The 24,169-nt window shown below is 39.4% G+C and overlaps 1 protein-coding gene across 13 annotated transcripts in view; it reads left to right on the forward strand.

Annotated features, from left to right (window-relative positions):
• RASSF6 (Ras association domain family member 6) overlaps positions 1 to 24,169 on the forward strand; it is a 71,676-nt gene that overhangs the window by 29,318 nt on the left and 18,189 nt on the right. For 6 of the 13 annotated variants that reach the window (XR_011437090.1, XM_023637976.2, XM_005608720.4 and 3 more), the window contains exons 2-4: positions 1,234 to 1,332; positions 17,465 to 17,543; positions 21,793 to 21,932. Coding sequence is in view for 10 of the 13 variants with exons in the window: in XM_023637976.2 (XP_023493744.1) it covers positions 1,268 to 1,332; positions 17,465 to 17,543; positions 21,793 to 21,932 (284 nt within the window). In the remaining 3 variants the exon portion in view is untranslated. The remainder of the gene's footprint in view (positions 1 to 1,233; positions 1,333 to 17,464; positions 17,544 to 21,792; positions 21,933 to 24,169) is intronic. The other 7 variants (XR_011437092.1, XM_070262360.1, XM_070262358.1 and 4 more) reach the window with 2 other exon arrangements.

Here is a 24,169-nt window from a genome sequence, read left to right on the forward strand (position 1 = left end):
TTCAGGAATAGGATTCCTTGTAGGAGTTATGCCAACTTAAGACATACTGGATACATTCATTACCAGAACGCAGCTGACACAGCCATCAGCTATAAAGTGATTATCAACACAGCTTTGATCCAAGATTTCACTGCACATTTGCAAATCATTAGCAATTATCATGGGCCAACATGGTGGCTTATATTGTGCTTTCTTGGAAATATCGCTCCACCCCGGTCTGCCTTTCTCTTGCTCTTTCTCTCTATCCCACAGTTGTCAGTCTCTCAAAATGATTACCAAGAGGAAGACCATATGTCAAGTTACATATTTCTGGCTCATCTAGTATTTCTTCTTATGCCACCTTTATCATCTTTCTTTGGAAATTGTCAAAATTAAATTATATGTTTCTTTTCCTTTACCACTTATTTTCCCTAAATTACGTGAAGAATATAATTTTCAATTTAAAAAGGGAAACATATCAAGACAAATAAAATAGATTTTTATCAAAAGCACATGTTAAGTAATAAGAACAGAGGAAAACATCTAAACATCTTAAAACTTTCAAAGCTGGGGGGAGAGGGGGACAGAGAGAACACATTATTTCTTGTCTTCAAAACAAATTATCTTGTGAACAATCATGAAAAGGAGGTTTAGAGGGTGCCATTTAGAAACTCACTGGAAGTGAGTTGTAGTTAAAACTATGAACCCTAAGCTTCTTTTCTTATAATTGAAGATTTTGGAGAACATCTCATTTATCCTCAATATGAATTCCCTTAGACATAGAAAAATTCTTTGAAAAGAATCTTAGAATGGACCGATTTATAGAAAATCAAAAAATTTTAATCTGTATAACCATTTCCAAACTGCAAAACCAATGTTGGTGAAGAGAAAAACGTACAGGCCTTGAAGACATTTGGACCTTGCTTCTAATGCTCTGTCCCACTGCTTACTAAGTGTTTGAAATAGAGGTAATAACCCCCCGACATTGCTGGTCTGAGGATTACATGAGACAATGTCCATAAAATGGCTCTCACACAGAGTGTAAGATCCGTAGCTGGAACATGGTAAAAAAAAGTCCTTCTCTTTCCTTCCATCCCCAACCCAAGCCTCGTGCCCACCCATGAAGCACTACTTTAAAACTCCCCCAAATACATTTGCACACTAGGGACACAACAACAAATTGCTGTGTAAGTCAGAAACCAATTTATGAATAAATCACAGGAACATACCATTAATATTATTCTAATATTTTAGGATATCCTCAGATGATCTCAAAAAGGGGGGAAAGATGGCTATGATGCCTCACCAGGGCTCTTCTTGGATCTTCGTCAATGAGAGGACATTCATTACCAGGTAACTACATACCTGTATTATATGTAATTCTACTCACCAGTCGTTTGTGGATTATATCCTAGCACTGTGTTATTCTAAACATTGTATATGATTCACAAGATTAGTAATATGAATCACCAGCTGAGACATTAAATAAGAAGTTGAATAAATATGTTCCTAAAGACAGATAAACCATAGGCTTTCATGGAATAATCACTCATATTTCATAAGTTGTGGTCTAATTTCACTAAAAGCTAAATTTCTGTTTTAATAGTTTCAGTAATTCTCAGGAGCAGCATTAAGTAAAGCTCTAAGCCTCCTCATAAATAATATATCCAAAGAATTAGCCCAGGGTCCCAAAACAGCCTTGCCTGTCCTCTCCTCTCCCTCCCTCCCTTGCTCCTCAGGACACACTTCATTTTTATTGTTTCTTTTTTAATGTTAGGTTTTGCTCTATGGCCAACATCCACAGGTGTTTTCTTATACACAGCAAATAGCATCTCATGTTGGTTTGGGAATAATAGAGCAGAAATTGAAAACTATAAAAGTAAAGATGAGAACTGAACCTGGCTGAGCTAGCGCCGAAGCTGAGAAGGGGAAAGATGAAATGTTAAGAAAAAAGGCAAGCGACATTGGAACTTGACCCATGTCTTACAGGGAAGAGAAACAAAGCCAAATAAATGATAGAGAGAAGCAGATCTAAATGATACAGGATTGGGCAATAGGAAAGAAGAAGGAACAAACATGGTCAAAAATGGAATTAAAGCCACAGCTGGAGGTGAAGCATGAAATATAAGAGGTGGGAAGATGAGATGAAGAAAAAGATAGAGGATTCACTTATTCATTCCTCAGATATTTATTAATTGCTCCCTGTGGACAGGTACTCTTGTGAACCCTGAACATTCAGCAATGTACCAAACAAAATCCTCACCCTCATGGGGTTGCCTCCTAAAAGGAGATACAGACAATATGTAAGATACATGAGTAACAATATGTACTATCAGGTGCTGAAATGTATGAAGAATAAAAATAAAGCTGAAAGGGAATAATGAAAGCTGGGGATGGAGAGCAGGGCGGTTATGATTTCATATGAGATAGCCAGGGAAGGCCCCAGTGAGGAGGTAGCATTAGGGGAAAAACCTGAAGGAGGTGAGCTATCAAGATGTGCAGGTATCTGTTTGGGAGCATTCCAGGCAAAAGGGACAGCAAGTTCATAGCCCTGAGGCAGGTGCATGCCTGTAAGGATGGAGGAAGCCAGTGTGGGGAAGTGAAGAGGGAAGGACAATAGGAGGAGGTAAGGTCAGAGACATAATGGGGCCAGCATATGTAGGGTCTCATAGGCCATTATGAGACTTCAACTTATAAGATGAGAAATCGTTGAAGGATATTGAGTACGTGAGTGACAAGATCAGTCTGGCAGCTGCATTAAGAGCAGACTGAAGAGGGGACAAGAGTGAAAGCAGAGAAACAATCAAGAAGCTAATAGTCCAGGGTGGAAATGATGGTAGCTTGGACCAAGGTGGCAGCAGTGTGGGTAGGAAAAAAAAATGGTCAGATTCTGGATATATTTTGAAGGAAGGGACAATAGGATTTCCTGAAGGATTAGAACTGGGGTGTGAGAGAAAGAGAATAATCAAGGATGATTCCAAGGATTTTGGTCTAGAAGAATGGAGTTAACACTTCCTGATATTATAAAGATTACAGGAGGAGCAGGTTTGGGGAAGAAGATTGGGAGTTCAGTCCTGGATGTGTTACCTATGAGGTTGATTAAGATCACCAAGGAAATAAGTGTAAATGGAGAAGATTCAAGATCCAAGGTTAGAAAAGAGTGAATTGAAGAGGGAAAAGCAGGAAACAAGAAGGCGAGGCAGAAGTACCTTGGGTGAAAAGTGGGCAGAATGAAGGTGGAGGAACAGAGGAAGAGCAGGTAATATACTGGGTATAAGACACCACTTTGGGATGTCAAGGTACCTGAAGCACTAATGGAGATACAAGGAGAAGAGGGGAGTTGAGGAGACGGGAAATTGAAAGGAAAGACGGAGAAATTCATTTTTAAAAATATTAAGTACAGATGACAGACAATGAAGGTCAGAGAAGGTAACATCTACATAAAGCAAAAGGTAAAAAGGATAGAAAGAGAGGGGTAAGAGATGGACACAGTGATAGGATGGGCATTGTTCAGAGAACCTGAAAGATGACAGTTTAGGAAGAGGAAAAAGGTGAAGACAAAGGTGAGAGAAGGATGTGAGTGATCTGCCACAGACGCAGGCAATGAGGTTCAAGGTAGCTAGATGATGGAGAACATGGGAGAGGTTGTGAGTAAAAGGTTAAGAGGCTCACGAGAAGAAGGCTCAGGAGGTGAAGGACAGCGTGAGAGCCCAGGACAGTAGCGGGAAGGCCCCCCTACCACATTTGCCTCCTCCCAAAGGAAATTATGGAAAGGAAGAGAGGTGTTTCCAAAGACAGTAGCCTGGGTTTACACGAGTGTTCCTTTTTGCCGATCTGCCTTCTGTGCAGTGTAAGTTTAACCAACTAGGAAGACAAATTGACCACACTGGGAGGGAAATTCCAAGAATAAAAAGTACACAACATAAGAGAAGAATGTATGATCACATGTACATATTTTCCTATTATTCCACTCTGCGTGACTCAGTTCAGTTCGTGAAATCATGATTCCTGTCTCCCCACCCCCGACCAGTACATGGCCTTTCTCACTCAAACCTTTAGACGTAAACCCTTAGGATCAGATTACACTCTAAACAGGAACCAGGTAACCCAACTAGCAATCCACAGTCCCCTGTCTGCACTCACTGGCATCTCCATGAACGAGGACCTCTCTTTCCTGACAAAACCTCAAGACAGATGCCATAGAGAAGCCCCCATGCCCTCCCTAACTCTTGTCTGCTCTTAAGAATTCTTAGTCTTACCAATCCCCGCTATTTGTACGCATGTGTTTCTCTTTATTCTCCAGGTTCCTCCTGGTTCTTGAAGCCTCAGTTTCTCTAGAGCAGCTTTCTGCCACCTTCCTGGAGCTCCTAGGTCTGTTCTGGATTGATTTATGTCGATCTCATTTGTAGCCATGACCAGCCAATGGTAACTTCTCATCCTGGATCACCGCATTCCTTTCTTTTGTTGGTCTGTGTAACCACAGTATGAAAATCAAGAATTTTCACTGAAATAGACACTTATTCCATATCCTGGTAGTTACCAGGTCAACTTTTGTTTCCTTTGTACCATGTTATAGTTTCCCAGTCTCAGCGCCTCTCTTTTCCCATGAAATCCTCCCTGAACTGCAGTAAGATTATAATTAGCCTGTTAATTACTTGGGTGTTTGCTCTTTTAAAATATTTATTTCCTAATTATGAAAGTATGATTATTTTGATAAATTGTTATATTTATAAATTTATAATGTATGTAGTTATATAAGTATAAAAGCTGAGAAAATAAACATGTAGATTGAAAGAATAAAAATTATCCATAATCTCACTAAGAAAAAAATACACTGTTTAATTTTGTCATATTCTCCATCTTCTCAGGATTCTGTTTTACGTAGTTGAGATCATACTGTATCCTGTTTTACACACCTGACATTATATTACAGATATTTCCCCACACCATTAAAAAATTTTCTTAAAGATGATTTTAATGACCTTGTAGCATTCAATGATATAGAAATGTGATAATATAATCATTCCCTTAATTTTGATCTTCAAGATGGCTCCCATTTTTTTAATACACGAGGGCCAGTTCACAGAAGTGGAGTTACTGGATCAAAGCATACAAATAAATTTAATGTTACTGCTACAGATTAACTTTCTAAAAAAGTTTGATGAGTTTTCCTTCCCACCGACAGCTTAAGGCCTCCTGGCCTGTCTTTATTGTTTCATACACAGATATTTGGTTTCCTGAGGTAAAATGTAAAGCCTGTAAGGGTAAGACCTAAGCATCTTTTGCATCCTGTTTCCCAAGGTGGGGTACCTAGGCGACTTTGGTACCTAAGAGGATTTTAGATGAAACATAAATGATTGTTTGTATTTGAACACTTACAGAAAGTATTAGGAAAATATAACCAGCAAATTAAATCTTTAATTTCACAAACATTATCACTCAGGACAAATAAAAACTTACTTAAAACAGGAGTCAATTGGAAAAATACTAAGGGACATCAGATGACACTTGGAGTTGGCCAAAATCACGAAGCAGTTTGTGACTAGTTAGGTTGAACAGCACTGCTGTTGCTCAGCTGGAATGTATTAATCGTTTCCTACATAATAGCCTTAAAGTCAGCAAATCTCATGAAACTACATATGATCAACAAAATAAGAGGCGTTGATATTAATAGCGCAGTAAGCAATATAACATTTATGTCTTACTACTTGATGAGAATTCTCTGAGTTTAGAAACTTCCCTGGGTGAAAGGTGTTGGCCTAAGTTAGCTTCATGCTCAAAGGACTGAGATTCCAGTTTCTGTTTCATTGCCTGGGGTCATCACTGCTCTGTTGCTTCGCATGGTAAATATTCTAGTGAGCTGAGTTTTAATGATTCCATATAGTTGTTTTCAAAGTGCTTTCATTTCGGGTTGTAGGCTGAAATCAGGGTGCTTTAATGCCAACCTCGTATTTGCAAAAGGTTCAAATCCAGTTTTAGAATGCAGATCTGATTTCACTCTCAGAACCTGTTAGACTTTTTTTCTCCTTAGGAATCTAATACAAACCCTTGCAGGCTGCAGCTCTTCCAACAGCAGCCCACGGAGCACGTGTGCATTCCTGTCCTTAGTAGATAACTTTAATTAGCATGATGTAATAAATTTTAGCAGAAGTGCATTATTCCAAACAGTTTCTTTTTCCAAGCCTGTTGACTGGCACCTTTTGCTAAAACAAAGGCGCCAGTCACCTGCACCTCTGAGCACAAATTCAACACAAAGAGCCAGTGTCCCGCAGGCTGCTCTTACCTGGCTGGAAGAGCCAGAGGACAACGTTTGCCCAGGTCCCACGGTCAGGGTTTTCTCTTGATCAAAGGAACTGGAGCAGACACTGTGTGCCTCTGTGTGCCCTGCAGATGGGTTTACAGAGAGAAGCCGCCACTCTCTTGAAGACTGTTGGACTCTTGTATTTAATAAAGGACAAGAGAGCCCTCTCTGACATGTTTGGATAAGGAGTCAGGATTTTAAAATAAGCCAGAGGCAAAAAGTTTGAGACACGTTTAGAACCACCTCCTATAAAAATGAGAAATTTTTTTCCAATGTGGGGATTTTTTTTTAATTTATTTTAAAATTCCCACTATTTGATGACCTAGTAAAAATAACATAAACTTTCATTATGAGAAATTGGATATCATATTTGCTACTATGTCACCAAAAGGTCAATAATATCCCCCCAGATATGTGAAAAGTTAATTTATTAAGCTTTCTTTATATCAGATATTTTTCAATAAGCATGTATTGTCAACAGTCATCAAGCTTCTCAATATGACTGTTATTCCCAATAAAATTTATTTACTCCACTTTTACCTATTTTATCACTTCAGTCTGTTAAAAGCAATAAGGTCATCTGTTGGTCCAAGATACACTGAAAATATTTCAATAAAAAGTCTGATAAAATCAAAATTCAAAGACTCTAGAAACATGTTAACCAATGGAATTTACTTGAATTTCTGGATGTGTTAGCTCTACTCGTGAAAGATTTGTTTCCCCTCTAAAAATAGGTCAGGATTCAGTTTTCTATATTTTATTCCCTAAACAAATAATTACTGAGAGCATACCATAAGCCAAAAGCTGTCCTAGAACCTGGGGAATGGGATTTTGAGCTAAAACAGACAAGAGGAACCTGAAGCTGCAGATCTCCGACCCGTGCCTTCATCAGGATCACTGGAGGCTTGTTAAACCAAAGCTTGCTGGGCCCCATGCCCGGAGTGGCTGATTCAGGAGGCCTGGGCTGGTGTGAGGATTTGCACATCTCACAAGTTCCCAAGTGGTGCAGAAGCTCCTGGTCTGGGAATGGCACTTTGAGGATCACAGGTCTACAGGCCTGGTAACAAACTGAGGTGAGTGTTCAGAAGGAAGGGAACCCAGTTTTATGAGAGAATAAGGACCTAGCCTAAGCAGGGGCCCTCCAGAGTTCTGAATGAGGAGGGAGCTAATGAGTTTAAGGGAGTGAGTGGGAGAGCATTCCTGACACAGGAAGTCTGCCTGAAATCCTTATGGTCAGAGGGAGCACAGAGTTCCAGCAAGTGAAAGGGACCCAGTGTGGATTAGGCGCAGGACACAGGGAAACGCATCCCTTGGAAGGATGCTAAAGAGGAAGAGAGACCAAGCAGGACTTTATCTGCTATGATAAGGATTTGTAGTTTTTATCCCAAGAGCAATGGGAAAACATTTAAGGATGTTAAGCAAAGCAGATGATATGATTAGATATGTTCTATATACTCTGTATAGAGTGTAGAGAATAGATGGAGGATACCCAGAAGAGAAACAAGGAGGTTGCTTAATATATTTTTTCAACTGTAAGGAGGATCAGTGGTCAGAGTCATGGCAGCATTACAGAAGAGCGAGGTGTGAGCCTGTGTGTGTCGGGAAAGCTCCTGTCATTGGCTCATGTTCATGCAGACAGCCCTGAGGATCACTGACCACCTGTTGTGTTTCAGACACTCTAGTAACAATCCCATTGATTCAAAAGGCTGAAGACATGTCAGTAAAATAACTGAAAGACTTCATTAATAGAATAGATAGATCATTTCACCATCCCCAGGGAACAAGGGGCATCAGACTGTGAAGTCAAGGTATTCATCCTCAACAAGCACAAAAGGCCCCAGCTGTTCATACACAAAGGGTGTTATTTTACAGCCAGCCTGCATCTGCTCTAATAATGACTGGTGTTGCTTGGCACACCTGTGTTTACTTTCCAACCGGCTTAAAAAAAAAAAAATCTGTAAGGCTTGTATTAAAAAAAAAACCTGAAGTGAAAGTTTAACTCATGGGAAAATGAGAAGCAAGATCCCAATATAAGCTGGATACCAACCTAATTGCTTCATTCCCTCATCTTTATACCCAGCCCAACAGCAAGTCCAATCAACTCCACCTCCCAAATCCAACCACTTCTCACCATCTAGTCCAGGCCGCCGTTATCTCTTGCCTGGACGCCTGCAGCAGCCTCCTAACTGGGCTGTCTGCTTCCATTCCCTGTCCCTACTGTCCATTCTCTCCCAGCAGTCAGGATGTCCCTTTACAATGCAAGTCACAGCATCCTGCTTGAACCCTTCGAAGGTTCCTCTTGCAGATTCTCTGCCATAGGAATCTGTAAGGCCCAATGTGATCTGGCCTGGAGGACCTTTAGAACCTCATCTTGAACCACTCTTCCCTTCCGTCTCCCCTTCAAACATGCCGAGCTTACCAGGATGTGGCATTTGCATCTCTTGGTTGGGACAATCTCCTTGACTCTTCATATGGCTGGCTCCTTCCCATTGTGGCGGTTTCAGTTTAACATTTCAGGCCTCCTGATGACCCTTTCTAAAATGTCCTCTTCAGTTCACTGCTCACATGATCCTGTTTTATTGTTCTCACAGCACCTATCTGTATGTAAAATTAGCACATTTCTTTATTTGCCCTTTTGTTTTCTTGTGTCCTTTTCCTCCAGAAAGTCAGTCCCATCACTGCAGGCTCTCACTGGTTGTATACATTACAGTACCCCCAGCATCTATTACATTGTCTGTTACATAGTAATCCCTCATTAAATTTTTGTTGATTATAAATGAGTATGGGAGCAGCCAACCTCAGAGAACTAAATCAGGACCTTAGCATTTTGACTTGATATGTGTTAGCCTTAAATACTCTTTTATATCTAGAGGCAAGATAGTTATCTTCATCAGCGCTCTACTTTAATGTACATACAAATTTCCTGGGGGTCTTAGTTAAAATACAGATTCTGATTTCTGACAAGATGTCTCCCAGGTATTCAGACAATATTTGGATAGAAACAGTCACTCTTAAATCCTGTGATAGGCAGAATAATGGCCTCCCGAAGATGTCTACATCCTAATCCCCTGAACCAATGAATATGTTACATTACATGGCAAAAGGGAATTAAGGTTGCAGATGGAATTAAGGTTGTGAATCAGCTGACCTTTAAAATAGGGAGATTATCCAGATGGGTCCAATGTAATTACAAGGGTCCTTAAATGTAGGAGGGGAGGAGAGCTATGTGAAAAGAGTCAGTGTCAGAGTGATGCTATAGAGAATGACTCTATCGCTGTTGCTGGCTTTGAAGATGGCAAAGGGAGCCAGAAGCCTGGGAATGTGGGCAGGCTCTGGAAACTGGAGAAAGCAAAGAAATGTATTCTCCCCTAGAGCTTTTAGAAGAAATACAGTCCTGCTGACACCTTGATTATAGCCAGTGAGACCTGCATTCTGACCTACAGAACTGTAAGATAATTTGTGCCGTTTGAAGCCCTGAGTTTGTAATAATTTTTTACAGCAGCAATAGGAAACTAGAATAAACCTCCTGCCAAGGAATATGACGGGACAGTGTTCTCCAGCCCCTTACTTCAGTAATAGAAGGAGGAGGAGCAGAAGTGTTAGTAGGCCGGTTGTATGTAACTATTTTAGTTTTAATTGAAATGACCACTTATTTCAACCTGTAATCTGCCAGTAGAAAGATTCCCCTTCCCATAAAAGAATAATATCACCTTCATCTCAGCACCTTAAGACCTAAAAGACTGGATCTCAAAGTGTGGTCGCTGGACTAGCAGCATCAGAATCACCTGGGAACATGTTAGAAATGCAGATTCACAGGACCCACCCCAGACTTAAGAAGAGATTTTGGGGGTGCCACTCACAATCTGTGTTTCAACAAGCCCTTCAGGTAATTCTACCAGCTCCGGTTTCAGAACCCCCTCTCTAACATAAACATGTACCGTTGTGTTTTATGTCCTCCAAATACACTAGAGCACACAATTTTTCTGTAGCTTTCAAACAATATTTTCCTGGGCACTAAATGTTTCTTTATCTGTTCTGTCCAAAACAATCAGCTACAACAGGAAACAGACTATTTCATCAAAGTGGAGGTAGTTTCAAGTCCCTACTTCAGATTAGAACAGAAATATAAAAATCGGTACTGGTTTGTAAATAGTCTTAGGCTGTGCTCCAGAAACCGTACTTCTCTGCGTTTCAGGCCGGAGAAAGAACTTACATTGCATAGGCTTCCCTCCTTCTTTCTTTCCTTTCCACAAACTGCTTGGGCTGCCCCTAGGAAGTCAGCTGCATGTGATAACAGAAACCATGGTCTGATATGGAAGCAGCTCATTGCAGCCGCCAACTGGACTAGTAGGTTGTGAATTTCTTTTAAAAAACCTTTTTCATAAAAGTCTTTAGAAACCAAACCATAGAGGAAAAGGAAGTAGATAAGTGTCTCCCTTCATGAGGTTGTTGGAAAGCATGCTAGTTTGTAAACTATCAAACTGATATTTACCCTTATTAGGGGATTCTCTTAAAAATCGGGTACCAGATCTGGAGCACATTCCTGTTTTCTTCAGAGGCACTAGCATTGTAGTAAATGATACAATCCTTCTTTGCCTCTCCCTTTTTATCTTCTCTTCCATGTCCTATCAACATCTAGTGATGTTGTTCTGAGTAGCTAAAGCTCTTCTCTTACATGGTGGCGTTCTCATAATCAAGAAAACATTTTGGGTGCTTTCCTTTGTTTTGTATCTGCTGACTAGCCATCACTTCAAATTTCTTTTTAATACTGTGAAATTATTCCTTAACCTTTAATCCTTTTGCTCTTACCTGAGTTCTAGGACTTGAGGACTTGAGAGAAACTATCGCTTCTATCAACTAAAGCCTCCAGGGCCACTTTTTACAGGGGTCATCTTGGAAAGATGAATGCCCCAGAAAATACGAAAGTCACAAAATGACCAAAAGCAGCCAGAGGGTGGTTATGTGGTAGAGGTGAGACAAGTCTGGATATATTAACTTGTTGATTAGATTACTAATGGGTTTCATGAAATTCCCGGGTCCTTTTTATTACCCTTTGTTAGCGCTGAAGAGGGAGTTAGAGTCTTAGGATAGAACTGCTTGGAAGAACAAGGCCGGCAAATCACAGACACTATCATCCCCACCACGAGCAATAATTAATGATATTTTAGCAGAGTCGCTAGAAATGTCGGAAACGCTTCCTGATCCTAAAAGGGCAGCCCCTTCAAAGGAAGTCGGGAGAGTTAGACAAATTTGGAACTCCCCTATCATCACTTAGGACTTGCATTTTTACTTCAATCAAGATAGCCCTCTTCTCCCCGCTTCTCACGTTTCAAACTGTGGAACCCAATGCCTTCCTTTGCAATGGAAATGTGAATAACCTACTTTGCTGGCTGAGGAAGGTCTCTACGCAAAGGTTGAAAGGCAGTCTTCTTTCCTCATCGTTTGAGCCAGGAGATGAGGCCAAAGAAAAACAAAAAGCTACTGGAAGTTGACCGCTTATGAAGAGGGGCTACAGAAGTTTGCAGTGTTAATTCCGGGATTAAAGTTGACAACAATGAAGCATAAAGAGGGTTAAGAGAATTCCGCTACTGCTGGCAGATGTCAGTAATACAGAATGGTAGTTTGTCTTGGCAAGTGGCTTAATGATAAGGGTCTACTTATTCTTTTCTATTGTCCTCGTATTTCCTGGTTCCACTTTTCCAAAAATATACAGAAGTTTATATTATGTCTTTATGAAGTAAAATTATGAACATTATGAATGTACATGCGCTTATTATATAGAGTTTGGAAAGTATATATACAGAACCATAAAACATAAAATAAAAAGTTACAACCTTAGTTCCCAGCAAATGAATTATCTTCACATGTTTAATTCATAGTTATTCTATAAAAACATGAAGTTTTGAATCCAGTTTTTTAAATCTGACATGAAATTATTAATCTCATTGCTAAAATTTAACTTTATGAACCAAGTCTGTGGGGGCGGGGAGCTAAATGGATTAAGAGAGCAAGTTAGCATTTTTATTCTGCCTCAATTTTTCATCTCTTTGAAGAGACTCTTTCAAATGCTTTAGGTTTCTGCTCTTAAACACGGCGACATGCACAGCGGAATGTTGTTTCTAGTGCTGCTGTCACAATGCAATTCGGTGGCTGCCTGATTTGGAGCCTGAACATTTTTCAGAAAGTCTCCAAGGGACAGAAGTAACACAAATTCGGGAAGCTTGCCCATAGCCACACATGCCTTTGGCTACGTTGGGTTGTGTTTTCCTCTGAAGTTTACTTTTTATCGTGTGGTAGTCTTTGGGGTTTGTGTTGGGTCACAGGGTACGACAGCATCTCTAGTTTGCCGTTAGTGGGTCTGAACTGTGAGAATCACTTAAAGAGTGAGACAGGGTTTTTTGGTCTCTAAGAAAGGGATCGGCTATCCACTTAATTATGCTGTATATCATAACTAAAACAAGCGAGTACTCTTATTACAGCTAATATTTGACATCCATTCTATCTATGGATGCAGAGCAGAACTCAGTTCCACCCACCGTGCTGTCCCACGTCCATACATATTTCAGTTTTATAAAAATCAAATAAAAATTGTTTCTTCCAGCCAGCTAAATAGCATGATAAGATTGAGGAACTCATTTCTTGCTAAGTCCATTATTCATGGCAAACGTCAGAGTGTGGGTAATTCCCATCTGCTGAGCAGCTGCAATTCAGGCCACAGAGGGCAAAGTACACCTAAGCTTTTTGCAGTTAACTCTGGATCCACTATTACTCATTAAAACCGAGCAGGGAGCCTTAAAGGAACAGGAGCCCCGGAATCTCGTCTGCATCCTGCCCCTACACCTGTCACCCCCATGTTAAGTCTCTCCCTGGCTAGCACTCTTCCAGACACTGTAATTCCATCAGTGTCTACCAGGATGCTCTCTCTGCACTGCCAATGCCCAGTGCCAGCTCCTGTCCTGGGGAAGCTTATGGTTCTATGTGTTCATTTAGTTAGAAGTCCAGTTTATATGGAAGTTTACCATTCCTTAGTTTTGTAAAAACACTATCCATATTATACACGGTGTGATGATACTCCAAAAAAATCCTTGTTATATATCATGATGCAATATTTCATGTCCCAAAAACCAAGCTCTTAGCAAAACAATTTCTTATGTATCACACATAAGGTGTACAGGCTGTTTGAACCTTGTGTTTGCTTTTTGGGGATCCCTGTAGCTTTTAGACATCACAGATTTGTAAACTGAGATGATTGGATATGGAATCCGTTTCTCATCATCTGTTTTATAGCTTTGTTAGCACTACTGAACAGTCTGTGCTCAGCAGTCTGGTCTAGACTGGCTGGGGAACTCTTTGGAGGCTAAGAGGGAAAGGTGCACAGATGCTTTTTTCCTTTTTCGGCTGCGGTGGAGGGAAGTCCATATGTAACATTTAAGTGGACCCTAAAAAATCTGTTACAATTACTTACCATTTACGGGTCACAGTGTATCTTAAATCAGTGTCCCCGCTCCTGACTAGGGACTGCCTAGATAACGCTTTAGTGATTATCTTTGGATCTCCTAAACCATACACTCCCTGTACCTATTTTAGGTCCCTCATAGACTTTAGATCCTCCTATAGATGTGGGTCATTTGATCACCTTTCCGTGGAACATCGCTTTGTTGCTGCATCTCTACCCTAACACTGTTGCAATGGTCCCACTTATCTTGCTGCCTCCATCTTGTCTTATCCTGAAATGTGTCTTCCATAAGCCCCCTAGTGGCTCTTAGCATCATCATGTCTTCTCTTGCCTAGAACCTTCGGTAGCTGCCCATTGCCTGCAGAGTGAATTCTAAGCTTCTTAAAATGGTTCTGGATGGTCCTGCCTGCTTCTTCAGCTCGTTGCTCACCACTCCCTATTTTACTCGTTATTTTCTTAGATCCTAACTCTTTAACCTTTCTCCACAAAAACTCTAGAAATAGCTATACATCCTCGTTAATGTTTTCTTTGCCTGGTAAGCTCTTCACACTCTTCTTGTTTAATTCTTACACTCCAAGGTTCACCATAGGTAGCATCAATTCCTTGAAGCTCTCACCTACCCTCAGAGCACGACTGAGGCCTCTTGATTGTGCTCACACAGCAACTGTATGAATGAGTGAATGAATGAATGGCCTTTTAGTACAGGCCTTTGTTAGAGGACTTAATTTGAACGTCAGCTGCTGCAGATACAGTTTGACTTTAACTCTTCAGCTCGTTGTGTCCCTAATGGCAACAAGTCAAATTAAAATGTTACAGGCTGCACTTTATTCGCAATGTTGTATCAGACCCTTTGTTTCAGCAGGCACATAAACTAATCATCTTCAAAAGTTCCTCTGGTAAGGTGCACACAAGTAACATGTGATGGTGTTTTAATGTTTGGAATGCATTCACCCTCACTATAGTTGTTCACGTAACTTCTGAATTTTCTTTTCTAATTTCTCACTTTATATTGTACCATTAACTTGCCTAATTTTATCTCGACAGTTTATTTTACTGAGCTCTACTCTTCTTCAACACTCCAAAATCCTCCAAAATGCCATTAATACTCAGTCAGAATATCCTGCCTATAGTGAGAAAAATATGAAGACTTTTGTAGTATTTAGTTACCCTGAGTCACACATGGTTTATGGGTTGGCCTACTATAAAGGGCCAGATAATAAATATTTTAGGCTTTGTGGGCCATATGGTTTTTTTGTCACAACTACTCAACTCTGTAGTAATAAAAGAGAAGCAGACAATAAGCAAACAAATTAGTGTGGCCATATTCCAATAAAACTTTATTTACAGAAACAGATGGTCCAGGGCCACAGTTGGCTGACTCCCTGGGTCAATAGGAGACTTATTTCCATGGAGGAAGATTTAGTCAAATTCTGCTCAGGTACAGAAACACTTTCCAAGTAGTTTGTTCCCAGAGAATAATCTTTCTAATTATACATGGTCCTGAGGTAAATATTTTGAAGGATACTTATATCATACCTTATCATGCAGTTTTATCAGAAACAGAGCTGAGGGAATAAGATTATGTAAAAATTCATTTGCTGGAGTAACAACTCTCACAGCTCAGCATATCAAGAGTTGCATCCCAAGTGAACTGGAAATTTCTATATGCTTCCCTGGCACTCAATAATGAGAGCTATATAAGTGTTCATGCTCCCTACCAGTACTACAATTTTTAAGAACTATCCCACAGCAATGACTCCAAGGGAACAAAATCAGTGTGCCCAATGATATTTAGAATAGAAATGTTCATTAACACTAAAATTCTAAAGTAACCCATTTGGGAAATGGAATGATAACAGAGGAATCTTGTAGAATTTGATTATGTGGTGATTGCATAGAGCGTATCTATCCTTGGAAATGTGCACATTAAAAATTACAAGTGAGGGGCCGGCCCTGTGGCCGAGTGGTTAAGTTCGTGCGCTCTGCTGCAGGCCACCCAGTGTTTCATCGGTTCGAATCCTGGGCGCGGACATGGCACTGCTCATTGAGCCACGCTGAGGCGGCGTCCCGCGTGCCACAACTGGAAGGACCCACAACTAAGAATGTACAATTATGTACCAGGGGGCTTTGGGGAGAAAAAGGAAAAAATAAAATCTTTAAAAAAAAATTACAAGTGAAAAAAGTCAAACAGAAAAACTATGTTTACATGATCTCAAATGTGTAAAAATCAATGTACATGAATTCTGTTATTCAATATTCAGTATTTGTTTAAAAAGAGCCTAGTCTGAACAAGTCTCTGCTCCAAGCACTGAGAAGAGACCAATGAATAATAGATCCAAATTCCTGCCCTCATGGAGCCAATATTCTTATGGGGGGGGGAAACAGATATTGTGGGTCAAAGGGATTTTAGTGATTGATATATTTGGAAACCTAATGTCATGAGATTATTTTCCCCCATAAAAATAAAACTGCCTATATAAAAAAGCTTTTCCACTTTTTTGGTATGTTTCATTTTTTTTAGGAATAATCATTTCTCTGATCAATTCATTCAACTGCTATTGAGTTCTTACTGTATTCCAGGCCCTCTTCCAGGCACACAGAATATAGTGTGAACAAAACATACAAACAATGTTCTCCTGGAGCTACCATCTAGGGGGGAGACAGAAAATAAGATAAATAAGTAAAATATGCACAAGGTCAGATGGTTGCTAAGGGACAGAGGTAAGGAGGAAAGCAGGATGTGAATATCAGGAGAAGGGAAACTTTTAGATTGATTGATCAAGAAGGACTCCTTGAGAAGATCACTTTTGAGTAAACTGGTAAAGAAAATGACTGTGCTAACAGTGTGGTGGTGTGAGAGGAAGATCATTCTGGGCAGAGGGATCAGCAAGTACAAACAAAGGCCCTGAGGTGAGCTGTGCCTGGAGTGTTTAGGGAACATCAAGGGGGCCAGTGGCTAGAGTGTAGTGAGTGAAGGAGAAAGTAGTAAGAAATGAGACTGATGACATAACAGTAGACCAGACCACAGCTGGCCTTTGAAGTCGTTGGAAAGATATTGGAGAATTTTGAGCAAAGATGACAGACGATCAGGACTGCATTAAAATAATTCCTGCTGTTGGGGGTAGTCAACAGATACAGGCAGGATTTAGGAGACGGTTGCAATAATCCAGGTGAGAGACAATGGCTCAGACCAGCAGGGTAGGTAAGATAAATGTCTTGAGCTGTGGTGGCAAAGAGGGAAGGACAGAGGTGTGGCAGGAACCAGCATTCCTACTGCCAGAGCCCACCTGCCATAAGGGGTGAGACACGCAGGAGCAGCGACAGTTCCTGACCTGTTGCCGTATCCCCAGTGGGAAGGAAGCACAATGTCAGGGGCATACTATGTGCTTAATTTAGGTTGGTGAAATGTTGCAAAACAAAACAGGAATATGAAACCAAATCTCTACTTCATGCCTGGTTGCTGTTACAGAACTCACTGCTTTTGCCCTCAGTCGCTTTCCCTTCTTTGATTATTTATTTATGAATTAACACCTTCAACATCGGTTGATGTCCTAAGAAAGCTTCAGATTTCAATGACCTGCATTTAATTAAAATGACAGAGCAGTAAAGATTCCATTGAACCACTTCTTTCTATCTCATACCTTTATGAACTGAAAGCACTGTTATTGCCTTTTACCATTAAAGAGCCTAAGACTGATTGTAACTGAATATTAACACTTTTTTTTTAGGGAACAGCTTAATTCTTTATTGGAGACCTATAACATTTTTTATGAGAACCAGAAAAATCTGCATATTTTGTATGGACAGGTAAGCCCATTTAAGTAATGCAATATAGTTTGATTCACAGAGAAAAATTCCATAAAGGTACAGAGGAGTCAGGATGAGTTGGAGTCCATAATCCTGCAGCACAAGTGGTCTGGGAGAAAAAGGTGAATCTTTAATTCGATCATGATTCTTATTGTTAGACTATAGCACAAAACCCCAGTCCTGAAACATCTGTGAATTTCTAAACATTTTGGCGGATAGGAAAATATTTCAAAATAATTTTAATGACATATTTGCTTTGTATTTTAAAAATAGTATATGAATATCTTTTGAGCAGCAATTCCACTAGAAAGCTATGCTAATGCTTTCTTACAAGTGCAACAGGGTGTAGCTAGAAGGAGGTTCATGATGACACCATTTGTAAAGGAAAAAACCTGAAGATATCTTAAGTCTCTACCAACAGAGGATTGTTCAAATGACTTATCTGTAACATAGTTTGGTTTGGTTAAAATGAATGAGTTCGATTCCAATGAATGTGTACTATGTTATAATAATAACAAATTTTAAAATGTTAAACAATTTAGGAAAGCCCTGAAGCTAGAAAGCATTTTTAGGAGTGCAACTGGCAGCCTACTGTACAAACTGGCCTTAGATTTTCTTTGTTCCTTTTTTTTTAAATTTAATTTGAGTGCCTCATTCTCCACAGGTTTCTGCACTTAGTCTTGTATTCTAATGGAGCCCACTCCATGTCTTCACAATATCTTCTGTATACCAGGGAGCATTAGAATTTTCTATCCCTGATTTAAACCTTCAAATTTGATGGTAAAGCATTGACTTTAGGCCACCATAATTTGGCTTAAATCTGCAGCTGGGATGAAAGGAAATTTACAAAGCATTCTGACCTTTACTAATGACTTTAAACAATTTTGTTTGATTATTTCAATTACCTTCTCAAATGTAATAATATACAGAAGAAGGAAATGACTAATCTCTATAAAGAGATTTATAAAAACAAATGGGCCAAGCTTTAAATTATTTCAATATTGTCCTATATCTTGGCTCTTTAATATATGTTGCAAAAATCTAAAATTTAGGAAAAGGTCAAAACTTTAAGAAATGTTCATAAAATGATTTACATTTTAATTCAACATTTTCCATAAAATTCATGATGTTAAGAAGTTTGTGTCCTTTAGGAAAATGGTTGAATTTTGATGTTATAAACATATACGTTGAAGCATCTCCTTTCCAATAATGTGAATCAGTGCTTAATTTACAATATAACATCATTTAACTTTTTAAATAAAGTTTCTTGTCTTATATAATTTTTAAAAATTAGATGAAGTACAGTACAGTTATGCGTCACTTAACAATGGGGACACATTCTGAGAAATGCATCGTTAGGAGATTTTGTTATTATGTGAACATCATAGAGTGCACTTACACAAACCTAGATGGTATAGCCTACTACACACCTAGGCTGCATAGTGCTAATCTTATGGGACCGTCCTCATATATGTGATCCATTGTTGACTGAAACATCGTTATCTGGTGCGTGGCTGTATACAGTGAGACTGTCAGATTGCTTAATCTTTCCATCTTTACTCACTGGTCAATAAAGTTAGAATCCAGAATTTTCCAAATCTTCTGACTTAGTTACAATGATGGACACTGTTAAAAGGGGCACTCCATGGAGGATAACATGTAGCGTTCTTCATCTCTGATTAATTAAACAAAATATTTATTGCCTACCATGCGTCAGACGCTGTTCTAAAAGCTGGAGAAATAGCAATAAAGAAACTAGACCGAATGGCCTGCCTTCATGATGCTTGCGTTCTAGTAGACAAGAAACAAAGAAGGAAAAAATATGTCAGGTGGTGATAAAGGCTGTGGAGAATAGTGAAGCAGGAAAGAGGGCTCAGGAATCTAAGTGGGGTGGGGGAAGAGAAGCATTTAATCAAAGACTCTGAAAGATGTGAGGGAGCAAACCAAGAAGAAGGTCTGTGGGACATGCATGGGCAGAGACAGCAGCCTGAATAAAGGTCCTGAGGCTGGCCAGTGTAACGAAGATACAGCAGAGAAACCAACGTGTTAGGAACCTTGTAAGAGTGGTAAATTAGTAAACAAAGAAACCAGAGAGGGAACTGAGAAGGGGAGACACCAGAGTGTGTAGGATCTTGTAGATCGTTGTGAAGACTTTCACGTGTACTTGAAGTGAGATGGGAAGCCACTGGGGAGTTTTGAGTAGAACAGTGACATTAAAAGGATTCATTTTAAAAGAATCTCTCTAGCTACTGGGAATATATGGAGGGGCAAGAGAAGAATGAGGTAGACCAGAAGGAAAACTATTACAATAGTCCAGGCAAACAATGACGATGGTGTGGACCAGAATCAAGGTAGTGGACATGGTGAGTATGGCCATATTAGGGATATATTTTTGAGGGAAAGCTAATAGGACTTGCTAATGCATTGAATGTTGAGTATGGATTAAAGGTGACTCTAAAATTCCTGACCTGAGCAACTGGAAGGATGAAGGTGCTATTTACTAAGATGGGGAAGACTTGGAGAGGAAACTATTTATGGGAGAGAGATAAAGGGTTCATTAGGAACATATTAAGTTTGATGTCAAATAGGCAGCCTGGCAACTAGAGATCAGGGAGGAGGTTTGGGCTGGAGAAATGAAATTGGGAGCTGTTAGTTTAGAGATGGCATATAAGGATCCTTGAGATCCCCAAGGATATTGGTGTAGATCTGGAAGAGAAGAGGCCTGCAAGGATTGAGACAATGAGAATAGATAAGTGTAAATAAGGCTTCAGGGATAATTTGTTTAGTTAATCTCCAAAGAGATGTTTCCTGAAATTAGAAAATAATCTGATATTCCTTATGTGAGAAAACAGCATTCTCTGATAATAGTTGCAGTATTTCTTCTTGAAAGCAAGAATTAGATAACCTCAGAAGAGCAGTTATTCTATGAGTTTTTGATGCAAGAGATTAATTTAAATATAATTAGGCAAAGAAAGGATGCCATACTTCAATAACTAAACCGTTGCACCTGCATCATGTACTGCCATTTCAAAGAATAAATAATTATGTTTGGTTGTTGAAAAGAACTGGTTGGTAAACTGACCTCTCAGTAATCTGAAATATGCACTCGAAAGTGGGAGAAAGAGCAAAACTTTGTTTCAGAAGTGACTCCAAAGTAGGTTTATCAGCCGAAGGCATAATATGCAATAATATTTATTGAGCACTTATTAAGTACCAGGTCCTATGAATTAGGGACCATTATCATGTCCGTTTTTCAGAAGAAGTAGCCCAGGATAAAGGCATTTGGCAACTTCTCCAAGGATGCACAGCTAGGAAGGGGTGGTGCCAGGCTCCAAATGCAGCTCTGTCTGATTCCAGACTCTGGAGTTTTCGTTACACTCTCAAATAAGAAGTGAATCATTTATGTTTTCTAATAATTGATTTTGTATAGTAACAATAGTTATTGGATATTGCAGTATTTATTGGGTAGTTAGAATATGACTCTTAGTTTCTATATTTTACAAATTTTCTATAATGATAAGACATTCTTTTAATAACAGAAAAAGACTTTTACATATAAAAGAGAAAAATAGATTATAAAATAAATTCTATGGGAATGTGCTGTGTTTATAATATTTACATCCACAGAGTAAGTATTCAATCCATATTTTCTAATATTTTTGTTTGTATGGCCTTTTCTTCTTTTGCTATAATATTTCTAACTTAGAAATTCTTCAAATGTTATTGGTTTTTCAAAACTATCATTCCTATGTTTTTCATTTTCCACTGTGTTTCATATACATTATTTTACTTGTCCTACATAATAACTTGGAGTTAAATTTTTCCAGTTCAAAAATGAAGAAACAGCCACAAAATCTGTCAGTAGCTGTTCCTCTGATTTCTAGTTTAGTACAGTTTTTAATTCTGCTTTAATTTTAATTTAAACAGAATTAGAGTATTAAACATCCACTTAATTGAAGAATCATAGAGTTGAGAAAGCATCTGAACATACTATGCCCTCTGGTGGACATGGCATTACCATTATGACTTATTCACTTTGCTGGTTATGGCTGTTTTCAAAAATAAATGAAAGTTTCAAAAACAGAATTATTTTGTAGGTAAATTGAAAAGCCAAACAATCTCACCTGAGAATTTATGTTTTCATCTATTAAGATGTCTCACAGACTTAATTTGTACATGTTCAGTTAAAACATTTACCTTCTACAAATAATACGAAAACAGTGTTTGAGTTGATCAATTTCTTCCCTAGACTGAAGATGGTAAACTAATTGTTGAAGGAATGCTGGACATTTTCTGGGGAGTGAAACGGCCTATACAGCTGAAAATACAAGATGAGAAGCAAATCCCTTCTTTTACTGCGTCGAAGTCACCAGATGTCTTTTCCAAAAGGTAAGCTATCTTTGATGTTTTTAATTCCTTAGAAGATGATCTTCGTATTTACCTCTATTGTACGCACTCTTAAAGATGGAGCTCTGATGCTTACCCACAATCTTGTTTAATCCCCCAGCAACTCTACAAAGTGGGTATTCAGAAACCAGGGCTCTGAGAGGTTAGGTAATTCGTGCAAGATCCCCGATTGCCACTTAGCAGAACTGGACTGGACCTCGGTCTACAGGCTGCGGAGCCCATGCTCTTGACCTCTCTGCTGTATTAGTCCTCTCCTGGAAGACTGCGTTCCTTCTTTGGAAAAGACAGAATGTAAAGGGAAGATTTCGTTAGCTCTGGCCTGGTCAGCAAAAGAAGGAGATACGATTTAAATTTCTCTTCTCCTTGGAACAAAGGGCTCTTCCTGCTTTCTGGAGACTTAAGTATGCTCCACAGGATTGTCCTGATCCTGTTCAAGAGGCACAGCCAAGTGCATTTGAAGCTTAATAAATGCACAAAACAGTTCTCTGTGTGGGTTTATGCAGCCTTACCTTGAATGTAAATCTAAGTTGGGCTGATTTTTTAATTATTCTTTACAATTAGCTCTAGAAAAGCTAATAAAATATTCCCAGAAGGAATCATATGTATGATTTTTTTTTTTCTGTTTTTCTCCCTCTTTCTACCTTTCTCCCTTCCTTTTTAATCCTTGAGTTTCCAACTCATCTCCCCTTTGTGTAAACATGAAAGTACCAGGCCTTCCCCTCATCAATCCTCCAGTCCATAACCGGATGGGCTGGAGTTCTGGCAGAGGAGAGGATGGAGAGAGAGCTGCCAGGACCATTTCCCCAGCCTGATCTTTGTCACTAACCAACAAAAACCAGCTATCACCTGGAGGGAAGCCGTGCTTTTCCTTTGGAGAAAACACTGACGCCTCGCTATGATCGGCATCTGGCCAATCTTTCTCAACATGATGCTCCAGCAATTCTGAACACTGTGAAATTCCCTACGTCTACTGTGCAGTGTCTTACTTTCCTGACTCTGCCTGGAAGTCTGCCTGCTTCTAGACATCCATCTGCCTGACTGTCTTTTACCAATCCTTTAAGATTCAGGTCAGGTAACACATTCTCCAGAAAGCCTTTTCTGACCCCTCAGTCTGTACTAGGTGCACTGACAACTTTTCTATATCATTTTTAGAGCACGCTGTTAATTGCATTTTTATGCACCTAGCTCCCCCTCTAGCCTGTGAGCTCCTCGAGAGTAAGGGGCATGCCTTATTTATCTTTGTTATCCCAGTGCTCAGCAGTGTTCTTGACACAAAAAGGGACTCAAAATATAGCATTGAGAAGCCCCCAGAAGCCTAGTGGTTAAATTACCTCTGCTTTATTGTGAGATCTCCGTCTCTCTATTTACCACTTCTGACTAGTCTCCAGTCCAAGCTAAGGATTGCCAATGGGCAAAGGGTCTAGGACTTATGGAAGAGCAGAAAGGAGACCACAGACTTAGGCAGCCTGATGAAGCCCTGCATCCCTCACATTCAGGTACCAGATGACTAATGGGGCTGATGATTCTAAATGACTAGGAGCATCATTTAAAAGGAAAAATTACCCATGGGCTCTACTTTTAGAAAGCTGTACAAGATATGAATATAGCAAAATTAGCTATCATTCTTCATATTACCTAAGAACTCATCGCAAAGTTCTCTGAGCAGCCAGCTCCTTTTGATGCATTTTAATCATTTGATTCATGAAAACCTGATAAGTATGGAACATTAAGGGAAGTTGTCAGGGAAGTACACTAAGGTACTTGTGTTATCACATTAGGCCATCATTATTTTGAATTACTATCCCAAGGTATTTTTTTAATTTCTCAAATTAAAATTCAAAACACTGTTCCTAGGAATCCTGAATTTGGGCATGAATTTCAAAAGCGTGGGTGGATAAGGTCATATTGATGCCTCTCAGGATACTGCAGTAGATTATAAATTAATATTCTCATGTCACACCTTCCATATAATCCATGTGCATTTTCCATTGTTTGTCACAACATTGCTGTGAATCAAACAGGAATTGTCTCCTTTAAAGTTGAGAAAGAATTCCCTAGAAAACTTTGCTCGCCCTTTACCATAGTAATGAGACTTACTGGGAGAATGTCTAAGTGCACACTGGCAGTGTATCAGATCTTTCTGGTGAGTTAGAATTTTCAGAAAAACATCCCACTCCTCTCACACACAAGAGCAAGATTGGATTCAGTCATGATTAATT

This window comes from Equus caballus, chromosome 3, assembly GCF_041296265.1.
Source record: "Equus caballus isolate H_3958 breed thoroughbred chromosome 3, TB-T2T, whole genome shotgun sequence".
Taxonomy (NCBI): domain Eukaryota; kingdom Metazoa; phylum Chordata; class Mammalia; order Perissodactyla; family Equidae; genus Equus; species Equus caballus.